The sequence below is a fragment of the Varanus komodoensis genome, unplaced genomic scaffold (genome assembly GCF_004798865.1).
Source record: "Varanus komodoensis strain SLA01 unplaced genomic scaffold, ASM479886v1 scaffold23, whole genome shotgun sequence".
In the NCBI taxonomy this organism is placed as follows: domain Eukaryota; kingdom Metazoa; phylum Chordata; class Lepidosauria; order Squamata; family Varanidae; genus Varanus; species Varanus komodoensis.
In genome coordinates, this window is record NW_025335627.1 from 1,644,917 (window position 1) to 1,658,154 (window position 13,238).

Here is a 13,238-nt window from a genome sequence, read left to right on the forward strand (position 1 = left end):
CACCCATTGAAGAATGGAGAAACAGATTAGCAGGATATGCAGTGATGGCAAAGCTAACTAGTTATGTAAATAGAAGACCATTAGAGGAATTTAATGGCAAATGGAAATTTTATGGTGCTTAGCATGATTAATGGAAGCTCAGGGAAGTCTGGAAGGGAAAAGGGAAAGCATTAGAATTTGAACTGGTTAGAAAATCTGTTGATGTATAGAGTAATGATTCTTTTTTCTTCTTTGCAAACTCTCAAAGAGTGTGGGAAGATATGAAGAGAGTTGGTTCTGGGGACTGCAGCATATGGGCTGTGTGTGTTTGGAATTCCCTTGGCAACTTTGTTCATTTTGTTCATTTTAGTCTGTTTTGTTTATGTTAGTTTTTCTTTTGTTCTGTATTTTTTCTTCTATGTACTTGTAATTAATAAAAAATTAAAAAATCATATATATGCATACTAATGCAAAAGGGCCAACTAAGAGGCTCCAACACTGAAGATATGCATTCCCATATCACACTCAATTTGTACCATCAAGAGAAAGGAAACTGTAGCAAACGTAAGACAAGTACTCTTTCATAAAAATGGTTTGGGAAATAAAAATGGGGCTGAGAATTATTAAAGCTAGGTTCTCTCACAGAAGTAGCTCTGTGGAAGAAAAATTAACAGCAAAAACGGGAAACAGCTTAACAGTCTTGGAAGGGCAATTCAGCACTATTGTTAAAGAAACGTTGGAACAGGAATCCAGATTCTCAAATATGTATTTCAGCCTTGTTCAGAATTGTACATCACAGTCAAGTCTTTATAGTTATTTCTACCCACTGCTCATAATATTTCTAGTAGACTGAGGCTGTTTGAAATAAACCTGCATAGGCAACTGGTGGAATCTGTCGTGCCTGAAGCCCCGACAGAGACAGCACCTCACGAGGAGGTCTTGTGCTTATGAACCTGTATCCAAATGTCAACCCTGCAACCTAGCTTGGGGGTGGCTGAGCAGATAGCTGCTCCTGACTCCCTGCCCATTGAGCAAACACCTGAGCCCACATCAAAGCAAGAGAGCCTGGAGAGAAAAGACACTATTAGTTTTACTCAGAAGGAGTCATAGTGGACTGTCTCTCCTCCTACTGATGCTGAACTTCCTGAACATGACACAGGAGACGCAGGAGGCATAACACACTTTTCTCTAGTGACCAATCGTAGAATTCTGAGAAGATACGAGCAAAGGCAGAGCTTGTTATGCCAGAGGGGAGAAAGCCGTGACCAGGAGGGCTAGTCCCATGTGGGCATGTGGAGAAACACCGTTAGAGGATTAACATCTGCATTCCAAAGACCTCAACAGAAGAGCTTATCTATAGAGTTGTAAATCTTGTAGACAAGTAGCAATAAAGGACTTTAGTTTTATTGCTCGTGAATGTGTGGGTTGTTTACATGTTGAGTAGCACCTGGACAGAATCATCTGATGTTTGCTATAGTATAATAAGCTGTGAAGAATGGTGTACATCTGCTGCCAGAGAATAGGTGGCTGATGACTCACAAGGCATTTTCAAGGTTAAGATTAAACTGCATCTCATCAGTTTAGAAATCCACACAAAAAGAATGGGAACTGAATAGCCAAATAGCCTCTTAGAACTGAACTGTTGTGGTGGAGGGTTTGTTATGTGCCATCTAGTCATTTCTGACGTAAGCACTTCTGTGAATTAACTCCTCCAATGTGTCCATGAGAGACCTGCTTAGTTGTTCTAAGTTCGAGGCTGGGGCTTTCTCTATGGAGTCAATCCATCTCCTCTTTTCTCTCTCAGAAGTGAAATTACACAGTAAAAACAGAATGGAGAATAGCTATTTAACAGGAGAGCAAGCTGCAGCACTAACCTTTGGTCATGGCTATCTAGAACCAGTATTGAGCTTCCATTGCTCAGGCCGACATTTTTCAGAGTCTTTTTCAAATCTTCTTCAGGAATGACTTCCCAGTTCTCAGCTTCTTTATTAGACCCTGAATGGTTTTTTAAAATGATCCCTTCAGGTGATGTTAAAGCTTCCCGAACCATTCCCAGGCTTGAACTACATGGAAACACATGCTGGGATTCCATAAACTGTTGTCCTTTTTGTCCTTCATTGTGTCCAGCTAACCGAAGAACATTTATGAGAACAGGTTCATGGTCAATGCCAACCAGAACTTCTGCTCCATCAACCTGTGGGAACAAAACAGAATGATTTGAAAATGGGAGCACATTTCAGGAAATTAACACTTCACTGCAGGACTCAGTCACTGGTAAACTGTATCTTTCTTGTGTGCTGCATGGAGCATACTATGATCCAGTTTTCTAACATATTATTTTTAATCAATATTCTGAAAATTTGTTTGGTGGCAGTAAAATGAGGAATTCATAATCAGTGAGCAACTGACAAGTCTGTCTGTCAAAAGGGTTAAATGATTTCAAAGCCACAGAAGTCACATTTCAGATTACACAATCCTCATGTTTTAAGCAATTTCACTTTAGCAAAATAAGGCAATTTTGTTTTACTTTCTTCATTAAATGGAAATTTCACAGAGCATGAGAAGCCCAAAATCTGCAAGTCAAGTGTTGGTGTCTATACATCATTTTGAAAACATAACAAAGGAAACAGAAAAAATACAAATCTGTTGAGTAAAATATTTACAAGGATCATTATTATATATTTTAACAAATAAAATTCCTATAATTATCTTAAAAATATTATATATTTTAACAAATAAAATTCCTATAATGACGGCCATGGGGCTGTCTCAACATGTCACCGGCCCGACCCATGAACGGGGACACACTCTGGACCTGGTTTTCTCGACGGGGCAGGAAGAGGGTGGTCTGAGGGTGAGGAATTTATGCTTGACTCCCCTGTCATGGTCAGATCACTTCCTGGTGAGGTTTATGCTCGAGAGCGACTTCTCCCTCTGTAAGGGTGCGGACCCGATTATGTGGGTCCGCCCCCGGAGCCGGATGGATCCAGAAGGATTCCTGAAGGCCCTGGGGGAGTTTCCGGCTGACAAGACGGGTGCTCCTGTCGAGGCTCTGGTCGAACTGTGGAATGGGGAGATGACCAGGGCTGTAGACACGATCGCTCCTAAGCGTCCTCTCCCACCGGGCAGAGCCCGCTCTTCCCCTTGGTATACTCCTGAATTGAGGGCGATGAAGCAGGTTGGGAGACGACTAGAGTGTAGGTGGAGGAAATCACGAGATGAATCTGACCGAACACACTTAAGAGCCCACTATCGGGCCTATGCTGTGGCGGTGAGGGCGGCAAAAAAGAGATTCTTTTCCGCTTCCATTGCCTCCTCACAATGCCATCCGGCGGAGCTCTTTCGAGTGGTGCAAGGCCTGGTTCGTCCAGGTCCAAAGGAAGACCTGATTCCACCCTCAAAGGCCCGCTGTGATGACTTTGCCAGGCATTTCAGGGAGAAAATCGCTCAGATTCGTCACGAGCTGGACACCACTATTGATTCAGAGGTTTCAAAGGAGACACCAACGCTGCCGTCTGGTCCAGATTTATTGGATGAATTTCAGTTACTGCGGCCCGATGACGTGGACAAGGTGCTTGGGCGAGTACGTCCAACCACTTGCCTTTTGGACCCTTGCCCGTCTTGGTTAATAAATGATTCCAAGCATGGGATTGGAACCTGGATCTTGGAAGTGGTTAACGCTTCTCTGAGGGAGGGTCGGGTGCCTGCCCCTTTAAAGGAGGCGGTAGTCCAACCGGTCCTGAAGAAGGTGTCACTGGATCCAGAGATGGCCACTAATTATAGACCAGTGGCCAACATCCCATTTCTGGGCAAGGTGTTAGAACGAGTGGTGGCGGGACAACTCCAAGCACTCTTGGATGAAACTGATTATCTGGACCCATTGCAGTCCGGCTTCAGACCCGGGTACGGTACTGAATCTGCCTTGGTTGCCCTGTACGATGACCTGTGCAGGGAGAAGGACAGGGGGAGTGCGTCCCTGTTGGTTCTTCTGGACCTCTCAGCGGCTTTCGATACCATCGACCATGGTATCCTTCTGGATAGGCTTGCGGGATTGGGGGTCGGAGGCACTGCTTTGCAGTGGTTCCGCTCCTATCTCAATGGCCGGTTCCAGAAGGTGGTGCTGGGGGACTATGGCTCTGCGCCATGGCAGCTATGCCATGGAGTACCGCAGGGGTCCATTTTGTCCCCTTTGCTGTTCAACATATACATGAAACCGCTGGGAGAGGTCATCAGGAGGTGTGGGCTGCGGAACCATCAGTACGCTGATGATACCCAGCTCTACCTCTCGTTTTCCACCAATCCAGGTGAGGCAGTGGCTGTGCTGAACTGGTGCCTGGCCGAGGTAATGGGCTGGATGAGGGCCAATAAACTGAAGCTCAATCCAGACAAGACGGAGGTCCTGTTGGTTGGCAGATCGGGCTTCGGAGAGGGTGAATTGAACCTTGTCCTGAACGGGGTTGCACTCCCTCTTAGGGACAAGGTCCGCAGCTTGGGAGTGCTCCTCGACCCGGAGCTTTCACTGGAAGCTCAGGTAACAGCAGTGGCGAGGAGCGCTTTCCTCCAGCTTCGGCTAATTCATCAGCTGCGCCCCTATCTGGAGAATGACTGCCTTGCGACAGTGACACATGCGTTGGTGACTTCCCGTCTGGACTTCTGTAACGCGCTCTACGTGGGGCTACCCTTGAAGACGGTCCGGATACTTCAATTGGTCCAAAATAGAGCTGCCAGGCTGCTGATGGGGACTGGACGTTATGTTCACATGACTCCAGTTCTCCGTCAGCTTCACTGGCTTCCCATTGAAGTCCGGGCCCAATTCAAGGTGTTGGTAATGACCTATAAAGCCCTAAACGGCTTGGGTCCTGGTTACCTGAAGGAGCGCTTACATCCTTATATGCCCAGCCGCCCCCTGAGATCGGCGGGAGAGGCCCTTCTCCGGGAGCCCTCCATGGAAGAAGTTAGGAGGGTGGTTACTCGGAGGAGGGCTTTCTCAGCGGTGGCGCCTAAGTTATGGAATGCGCTCCCCAGAGAGGTCCGCCTGGCGCCGTCGTTATTTGTTTTTCGGTGCCAGGCGAAGACCTTTTTATTTAAGCAGTATTTTAAATGTTAATATTATTGATTTTATTTGGCCAGGGCGGCTTGTTTTATAGTGTATGTTTTATATTATATATTTGTATTTTATTGTATATATTTTAAAATGTTATTTTAATTTTTTGTTGTAAGCCGCCCCGAGGCTTCGGCGAATGGGGCGGCATAAAAATGTTTAAATAAATAAATAAATAAATAAATAAATAAATAAATAAATAAATATCTAAGGAGAGTATAAGAATGATGATGCTTTTCCTTTATTGTGATTAATGGCCATCAGCATTTTTGGAATGTAACTTAGGACAAAACCCTTCCCATCAGAACATTCCTGCTTCTCTCTTTCTCTACTCCCCTAGAGTAGAGAAAGGCCCTGAGAGCCTTATACTATATCCCAATCTAGCCCTCTCTCTCAGGATCAAGAGGTCTGATACTCAGGATCAAGACTTCAAGTAAAGTGGCAAAGAAGGAGAAAGTGGCATTAAGAGTACAGAAGCAAAGACACCTCCCATTTTCTTGGATGGTCTGGCATACTGCACTGTACAGGTGTGGAGATGTGGGTGTTGCCCATTTTGGAAGCTACTGTGGTTGGAATTTTAAGTGAGAGCTTAAAACAGAAAGAGCATAGTTTCAATGGGCATAGTTTTTACAAACACCTATTCTGCCAAGAAAAATAACTAACACAGGAATGGCAGAAGAGAGCAATGAGATTCTGCTAGAAGAAAATGAAACTAGGACTTCCATAAGATTAACTAGATTTGAGGTATTAATTGGGGTAGGTGCATAATTTGCCAGAAAACTTAAAACTTTTAAACCCTGACAAAAATACATTTTTCCCATTCACAAGAATGGCTTATTCACCTCCTTTCCATTCCACACAAATATATCAGCTCCATCAAAAAGTCCAATGCTGCTCAATGTAGACTCTTCACCTGACATGAAAAGAAAAAAAGAAAAACCAACATAAACAAAAGTATCTTGAAAAGTGAAAAGGCCCTTTAAAACTTGTCAGCCAATTACAGTATACAAATCTTCATGGGCATTCGATTTAATTTCTAATACAGGGAAATTGGAATTGCATGGCTAAGCCTGAACTACCTTTGCGATCTGTTCAATAGCTTGGAGCCAACACAACAAGGTTAGCCTATCTTGCCTGCAGCCCCCCAAAAATTGCCTGCTCACCACCAGGAGAACCTCCACAGCAACATTTTGAGAGCAAAGCAGGATCGCAGAAAGAGAAGGAAGAAAACTCATCTATGAGTGAACATGTGAATGCAGTGGGATCTTTCAACTCAAACAAGTGTTTCTCCTCTGCATCAGGGAAAATCTGCATTACAAAAGTTCTGGGTGACACAATAATAAAACGCAGCAATAGAAGCAGATAAAATTTTTGATGCAATAAATAGGATGAAAAGTATAGGATTACCACAGGAACAGATAAATGTAGATAGCTAGCTTGATCCTTAGATGCTGAACTAAGGATCTGCAAGTGTCAGAACCAAAGTGATAGAGAAAACCTATGAAAAGAGGCCCACTGTTGAATGCAAATCTGTGCTGTTGAAAGGACAGATTGTAAAGAATACAGTTCAGAAAGCTGCTGGAATATTCACAATTGCTCTGAGCAATCAAAACAAACAGCAGCAAAACTGGCAAAAGTTTAATGATTGTAGGTAATGTTTTTTAAATATTTTCTATTTTAAAAACAATAAAATTATACAATACAATGTTTATAACTTGCAATACAATTAGTTATAAACATTACTGGTTAACACAATTAAACAATACATTAATATCAGTGCTACCTCCAGCAGGACCAACAACGCTAGTTACTTAGTGTAAGATCATTTATTCATTCATGTTGGCCCGCTTCCCTGCACTGACACTCGTGGTGGTTCACACCCCTTTCATTAAATCATATTCAGTAAAAGGTCTCCAAATATTTTCAAATTCATTTTCACTTATCAAACCGTTTTTGCATTTAATATCACAAGTTAACTTATCATTAATAGCTATGTTCCAGAGTTCTTTATACCAGTCAACTATATGATATTCACCTTTTGTTATCCAATCCCTTGCTATTATTAATCTTACTGCTGTTAATAAATTTATCATCAGTTCTTTAGCATTTTGTCCCATCCGTTCTCTAAATAATGACAATAATGCTAATTCAGGATCGACTTCAATATTTAAATTCAATATCTTACCACATTCTTTTTTTTAAATTTTTATTAAGATTTTAAACTAAAACTACACATATCAATCATCACACGCATCAGATTTACTGGGATCTTACCACATTCTTTAAAGATCCTTTCCCAAAACTCATTTATATATTTACAATTCCACCACATACCCACTTCTTTGTTTCATCTCCAACACATGCTGGAATATTCATTATTCATGTAACTCAATTTAACTGGAGTTAAACACCATTTCCAAACCAGTTTATAAAATTTCTTTAATTCTTATTGAAATAAATTTTAATTTTTGATTCCATTTATCATTCCATTCCTCAGCACTAATATGTCTTTTTAAATCTATTTCCCAAGACTCTTTAAGAGTAACATAGCAATCCCCCTCTTCTGGTAATGTACGAGGGGAGTTCAATGTATTCTCGGTATCAGGTTGATTTGCTATTGATGTGGGTAATTTAATTATTTCATTAGCTAATGACACTGTCTGAGGGTATACATGCAAAATTTCAAATAAGTGTGATCATTAGTTCCCTAGTAATCCTCACTGAAAGACGACCATGATGACTGACGCGACAATGTTGAAGAAAATCGAGCACCGCGCTGTGATTAAATTCCTTACGAAACAAGGAAAAAGTCAAAAAATCATTCTCAAAGAGATGTTGGCCATTTACCAGGACTCTGCACCTTCATTATCTACTGTTCAGAAGTGGTCAAGTGAATTTAAAAGGGGCAGAGAAAGCATTGAAGACAACCCTCGCTCGGGTGGCCTGGTTACTGCCACTACGAAAGAAAATGTGAAAAAAATAGAGAAACTTGTATTGGAAGATGCCCGAACAAAAATCAAAATGTTAGCAGAGATGACAAACCTATCTGTTGGTACCATATTTACTATTTTTCATGACCATCTTAACCTTTCAATGGTCTGTGCAAGATGGGTGCCGCGAATGCTCATGACGCCTCAAAAACAAGTGCGAGTCGAGTGCTGTAGGGAGTTTTTAGAGCTCTGTGGTGAAGATCCATAGAGTATTTTCGACCAAATTGTTACTGGAGATGAAACTTGGGTTCATCACTATGACCCTGAAAGTAAGCAGGAGTCCATGCAGTGGCATAAAAAAGGTGCTGACCCTCCAAAGAAATTCAAAGTCACTCCATCGGCCGGAAAAATCATGGCCACAGTGTTTTGGGACTCAAAGGGAATTTTATTGACCAAGTACATGAAAAAAGGTGAAACCATAAATGCAGCATCTTATGCAACCACTCTGCATAATTTAAGAGAAGAAATTAAAGAAAAAAGGTGGGGAAAACTGACCACAGGTGTTGCCTCTTCACGACAACGCGCTTGTTCACACGGCGCGTGTTTCGAAGACTGCTGTGCAAGACCGTGGTTTCGAAGAAATAAACCACCCATCCTATAGCCCGGACCTGCCCCCCAGTAACTACTAACTATTCCCAAATTTAAAAAAAGATCTTGATGGAAAGCGATTTTCCAGCAATGAAGAGCTCAAAGCGGCAATTAACGCACATTTTTTAGACAAGGAGGAAGGGTATTTTTTACAGGGAATTGAAAAGTTAATTTCTAGATGTAATAAGTGTATTGAAGTTATGGGGGATTACATTGAAAAATAAACACTATTTCAACTTACTATTCCTTTTTCTTCATGCTGATACCAAGAATACATTGAATGCCCCTCGTAAATTTTACTTATCATTCCTCTCATCCACATATTGTCTTTTTTTCATTCTGTAAAATTGTATCTTCAAATTTAGTATATTCTCTGCATTTACCATTTTTCTTCAACCAATTCTTAGTCCAATAATCTAACTGGTGTATATTGTACCAATTTATTTTACCCTGTCCCAGTGTTGCTTATATCATTTCTTTACTCTTAATTTTCTCTCACCAATCTTTCAACCTAATAACATGCTTACTCTTCAGTACTTCCATCAAATTAGTCCACAGATTTACTGGGAATCTTGCTATTACATAACTGGGTATAACAGCTAAATTGATGGGATAAACATATCCCTATATTTATTCTAAATTTTAAACATATTCTTAAAAAAAGGTTTTCCTATCTTTTTAATAACATTCTTATCTTATTGAAGCAAACTATTTAATAAGGATCCCTCTACATCTTGATATTCTAATTTACCCCATATTATCTTATCTGGTTGCAGTATAATGTCTGGTGCATGCTTCAATTGTTTATCTAGACAATAAAATTTCACATTGGGCATGCCTAAACCTCCTGTTCCCTGGGGCATATATCATCTTTTTAAATTAATCCTTGCTTTTTTATCTCCATTACAACAAAATTTAGTAATCATATTTTGGCATTATTTCAAATCTTTCTCTGTAAAATTAATTCTTAACATCATAACCAAGAAATCAATCGTAGGTAAAATCTTCATTTTGAATGTTGTTATTCTACCAAACCATGATAGACCAATCTTAAAATCATTCATCTTCTCTTTCACAACATATTTTAACATCAAAATTATTATCTTTTAAACATTGCCAATTTTTGTAATATTAACTCCTAAATATTACATATTTTAAGTTCTAACTTGCTTTTAATCTCATCCTTTATTACAATTAAATAACATTATCTCTGATTTGTCCCAATTTACTTGTAAACCCATTATTTTTCCAAATCCATAACCTTAACTGGCTCCTTTATTGTTAATCATTTACTATTACCTTTGCAAAGCTTCTTGAATATAGCTGATTATATTTCTAAATCATGTACCAAATCCCATTCGTTCTATTAATATCTTTATTGTTGGCCATTCCACACAATCAAAAGCTTTAAAAATATCTAATACAATTCTACCAGCTTTTAATTTTTTCTTGTGCATATATTCAATTATGTTTAATACTCTTTTAATCAAATCTGCCATCTGCCTACCTATTATAAAATGACTTTGACCAACATTAACATAATTACCAAAAGCCTACTCATCCTCTTTGCAAATATTATTGCAAAATTTTTTGCATCTTGATTAATCAGGGATATGTCTATAAGCTCCAGGATTCATCAAATCCTTATTGGATGTTGGAATTAAAACTACTGAAGAGTATTTTCAAGATACTCTGGCATCTCACCTCCTTCCAATATACTATTGAATAAAGATCTTAATTTCGGAATCAGCATCATCTTAAAAGTTTTATAATATTCTGGACCTAACCATCTATCCCAGGAGTTTTCCCTACTTTTAACTTATCTCCTCCTCTTTAACTAATTGTTCCATCAACTCCCTGTCCATTTGTTATAATTTTTCCCCAACAGTCTTCTCTATATATGATCTGATTTTATTCAATGACACCTTATCACTTAAAACACTTAGAAAAAATCTTTAAATATTCCTAATTTGTCTTTTGTTAAATTACGCTGTTTACCACTCTCATCTTTAACTAACCCAATTAAATTTTTAGCTTTCTTTTGTTGCGTAGGTCTAGTCAGCAATCTTGAATTCTTATTACTAAATGCAAGATATTCTCTTTTAAGTATATTAAATTCCTTTGTATTTTTTCAGTTTCAGTATTTTGCAACTCTTTTCTTTTTAGCTTCAATTAAAATATTTATGATCCTATTTTCTATATATTTTTTTCTCCAATTCTTTTATTTGTCCTTCTAAAATTTCCACACCTTTGTCTTCTTAAATTATATGTTTCTTTAATGGTAATGCTAGCCCTCTTGCTGCCTTCATTGTATCCCAAATCAAGTTTTCTTGATTACCTTCTCTATCATTAATCTCCCATATCTTGCTTATGTTTTTTTTCCATTCTATCTTTATATTGCAAAATATTTACATCTATTTTCCACCTTTTACCTTTTTTTATAATCACATTTAAGATCCATGTTTACCACAGGATGAGATGTCACTTTTATCAGACCTATATCCATGTTTACACATTCTGGATAACAAATCATTAGACACAAATATATAATCTATCCTCAAATAAGTCTTACAAACCAAAGAGTAAAATGTATATCTTTTTTCATTGCCCTTTTAACTCTCTCTATACATCTTTCAAATCAGTTTTGTTTACCATTTTAGTAAACATTGTAGTACTATATCTTCTTTCCTCATTACTAGAGTTTGATTTATCTTTCCCATTATCCACTAGTATATTAAAATCCCCAGCCATTATTACAAATCCCTTTCTTGTTTCTTCTACCTCTTTAAACACTTTTTTGAAAAACAAAACAAAACCATCTGATTTTCATTTGGTGAATAAACATTAATGTATAATTCTCTCCTCTCAACTTTTCCTGTAATATCAAAAATCTAACTGTTTCATCTTTTAAAATTTTATTTATTTTAAATTCAGTTTTTTTTAGATATACTTGCTACGCCCCTTGACCTAGAACTCCCTGAGGCTTTTTGCAAATGGGGCAGCATATAAATGTTCCAAATAAACTCCCATACGCTTTCTCATAAATGTTTGACCATGATACCTTTAGCTCAATACCTTTAGCTCATTAACCCCCTCTTTTCTTTGATGTGTCTCTTACAAAAATATAATATCTGCTTTATCTTTATTTATTAAGGCTTCATTTTTCCCCTTTTAATTACATTCCCCAAGCCTTTAACAGTCAAAGATAATACTCTTACAATTCTAACCATTTCAAATTTAAAACACATATCCTTGTTGGTCCTTTGTGCACACGCACAAAATACACTTAAACAAAAAAACCTAGCAAAAAGAAAGAAAAAAATTATCTTAACCCTACCCCACAAAAGCACATCCTTACATAGAAAACTACCTTCCCCTTTTTCCCTCAGAACACTACCATTCTAGGCACTGTCTCCACCTTTGCAGAAAAGCACTGGGGGAGAAACCACCGGCCCGGCCAACTTCAAATATCCACTACCCATTGCCTCTATACCCCTATTACCTTAACCCGTCCTCTAAATATTTTCATTTTTTAAAAATTCTTTGAATTTTCAATATTATCTTTCCCCATATACGTACTTTGCATATTCAAAATTCCTCTAATATTATATTTAGCTTATTCAGAGTTAATATTCTATCCTATCTTTCTTATAAGCCGATACTTATCTTTTAATTAACCAAGTTTTCTCTCCGCATTCTCATCAGCTGCTCCTTCTTATCATAATTAGAAAATCTTATCAATATATCTCTCAGAGTTAATCTAGCTCAGCATTGAAGCCCACACAATGTATTTTCTCTGTATTGTCTTCTTCCCATTTTTCATCCGGCATAAGTTCTTTAAACCATGCAAGCACATCACTTCTGAGTTGCTTTTTTTCCTGTGATAATCATTCTGATATATTTCTTTATCATAAATTCCTTCTATGATCTCTGCCCTCCAAATCAATCACCTTTTTCTTCAACTCAGTAATTCTTTCAGAATGGACAACTATATCCAATTTATTAGCTTTAGCCACTACCACTGTTTACTCACATTTCTTTTCCAGGACCTTCAACTGATTCATCAATTTTGGAAATGAAAATTCTCATTTTCAATTTTTATTTAATATTCTCTTTTAACTGTGCTCTCTCATCTGTTTCATTTCCTGAAAATGATCTTTTTTTCCATTTCTTCATACTTCAATCCAAGATTAAGTATTAAATCTGTGAAGGGTCTTGTCTTCAACCATAACTTCTGAGGCTCCCTCTATCTTTTCTTCATTCTCTGTTTGTGTTAATCTAGAAGCCATAGTTAGGCTCGGATGTGATGGTCTTCCTGTTTCACGTATCCAGCCAGAGTGAGTTTTGCATTGTGGCTGTCTTTCGTGGCATCAACAATATAGAACCCACAAGCCACTATTCAAAAGCCAATTAAATTGCTTATTCTTTAAGCTTTATTCCACCAGACTAAAAATCCATTCAATATTCTTCCAGCAGATGGAGCTCTGAATCCTTATCCAGCTACTGAGTTTATTTCACCAAGTTAGAACCATTATACATCCTTCATACAGCAGAGGAAGCTCTCAATGGCTTCTTTGTTA

General features: G+C 38.4%; 1 protein-coding gene across 2 annotated transcripts in view; it reads right to left on the reverse strand.

The window, feature by feature from the left end:
- USP40 (ubiquitin specific peptidase 40) overlaps positions 1-13,238 on the reverse strand; it is a 64,496-nt gene that overhangs the window by 33,478 nt on the left and 17,780 nt on the right. For both annotated transcript variants that reach the window (XM_044431804.1, XM_044431805.1), the window contains 2 exons: positions 5,923-5,993; positions 1,854-2,173 (listed from right to left, as the gene is read on the reverse strand). In XM_044431804.1, coding sequence (XP_044287739.1) covers positions 1,854-2,173; positions 5,923-5,993 — 391 coding nt within the window. The remainder of the gene's footprint in view (positions 1-1,853; positions 2,174-5,922; positions 5,994-13,238) is intronic.